At 45.1% G+C, this 1624-nt stretch overlaps 1 protein-coding gene across 1 annotated transcript; it reads left to right on the forward strand.

Moving 5' to 3' along the window:
* The first annotated feature begins 522 nt into the window (after nucleotides 1-522).
* Nucleotides 523-969, forward strand: LOC131928959 (keratin-associated protein 4-3-like). Its single transcript, XM_059285140.1, has one exon. The coding sequence runs from the start codon at nucleotides 523-525 to the stop codon at nucleotides 967-969; it is 447 nt and encodes a 148-aa protein (XP_059141123.1).
* The last annotated feature ends 655 nt before the right edge of the window (nucleotides 970-1624 follow it).

Below are 1624 nucleotides of genomic sequence, written 5' to 3' on the forward strand. Positions count from 1 at the left end.
CTCTAGACACCTTGGCATACGGGGTAAGATGTCCCGGAGCTAATGCAGTAAGGCAGCCCTGCTATTACAGGATCAAGGGGTTGAAGGTTTTTAGAGAGTTTAATGCCATAATCCGACAATACTACACCAAATAAACCTTTAAAGACCGGGTGTTAGATTACTAGCAGTAAAGTAGAAAAAATGAAATAATTTATTAAAGACATCTTTACACCTAACATAAACTGTAACATGAGCCACTGTAACATGAGCCACTGTAACATGAGCCACTGTAACATGAGCCACTGTAACATGAGCCACTGTAACATGAGCCACTGTAATATGAGCCACTATAACATGAGCCACTATAACATGAGCCACTGTAACATGAGCCACTGTAACATGAGCCACTGAGCCACTGTAACATTAGCCACTGTAACAAGAGCCACTGAGCCACTGTAACATTAGCCACTGTAACATGAGCCACTGTAACAAGAGCCACTGAGCCACTGTAACATTAGCCACTGTAACATAAGCCACTGTAACATGAGCCACTGTAACATGAGCCACTGTAACATGAGCCACTGTAACATGAGCCACTGTAACATGAGCCACTGTAGCATGAGCCACTGTAACATGAGCCACTGTAACATGAGCCCTTGTAACATGAGCCACTGTAACATGAGCCACTGTAACATGAGCCACTGTAACGTGAGCCACTGTAACATGAGCCACTGTAACGTGAGCCACTGTAACATGAGCCTTTGTAACATAAGCCACTGTAACATGAGCCACTGTAACATGAGCCACTGTAACATGAGCCACTGTAACATGAGCCCTTGTAACATGAGCCACTGTAACATGAGCCACTGTAACATGAGCCACTGTAACGTGAGCCACTGTAACATGAGCCACTGTAACGTGAGCCACTGTAACATGAGCCTTTGTAACATAAGCCACTGTAACATGAGCCACTGTAACATGAGCCACTGAGCCACTGTAACATGAGCCACTGTAACATGAGCCACTGAGCCACTGTAACATGAGCCACTGTAACATGAGCCACTGTAACATGAGCCACTGTAACATGAGCCACTGTAACATGAGCCACTGTAACATGAGCCACTGTAACAATCTCTAGCGTAAACCTCCACTACAACGCACTCAATGAATCTATACACGGCCATCAACAACGAAAAAGATGTCTACAAAATTGTCGACAATTTACGACAACTAAAATAGCATTTCCCAGACCAAAGAGCCTTGCTTTTGGTTTGTTTGTGCGTGTTCCAGCCGATGTGAAAGCCAGTAGTGCAGACATATTAGACCAGGAAGTGTTTTACTTTAGAAATGTGAAGTGAGAGACATTGTGGGTGTGGGTGTGGGGGGGGGGGGGGGGGCAGGGGGTGCTAATTATTTTAATCTCTCAAGGCATTGTCTGGACTCCGTTGTCTGCACTGTAAAGTCTGTCTAGAGTCTGTCTAGAGTCTGCTAATTACGTGGTCGCGCATATATTTTGTCCGGATTTTGTCCGAGTTTCCTGAAAATGACCAGACCGTCCGTCGCCGTCTGGAACATTCTAGTCGGGTTTATACACTGGCCATGGCACGTGATGTTGAATAACTCCCCCTGTGTATGTTTTTTCAAA

This window comes from Physella acuta, unplaced genomic scaffold (assembly GCF_028476545.2).
Source record: "Physella acuta isolate Inbredline_101_S28 unplaced genomic scaffold, ASM2847654v3 ptg001576l, whole genome shotgun sequence".
NCBI classification, from domain to species: Eukaryota; Metazoa; Mollusca; class Gastropoda; family Physidae; genus Physella; species Physella acuta.

Bases quoted from the DNA above. Each gene is read 5' to 3' on its own strand.
- LOC131928959 (XM_059285140.1), top strand. From the start codon at position 523: ATGAGCCACTGTAACATGAGCCACTGTAACATGAGCCACTGTAACATG.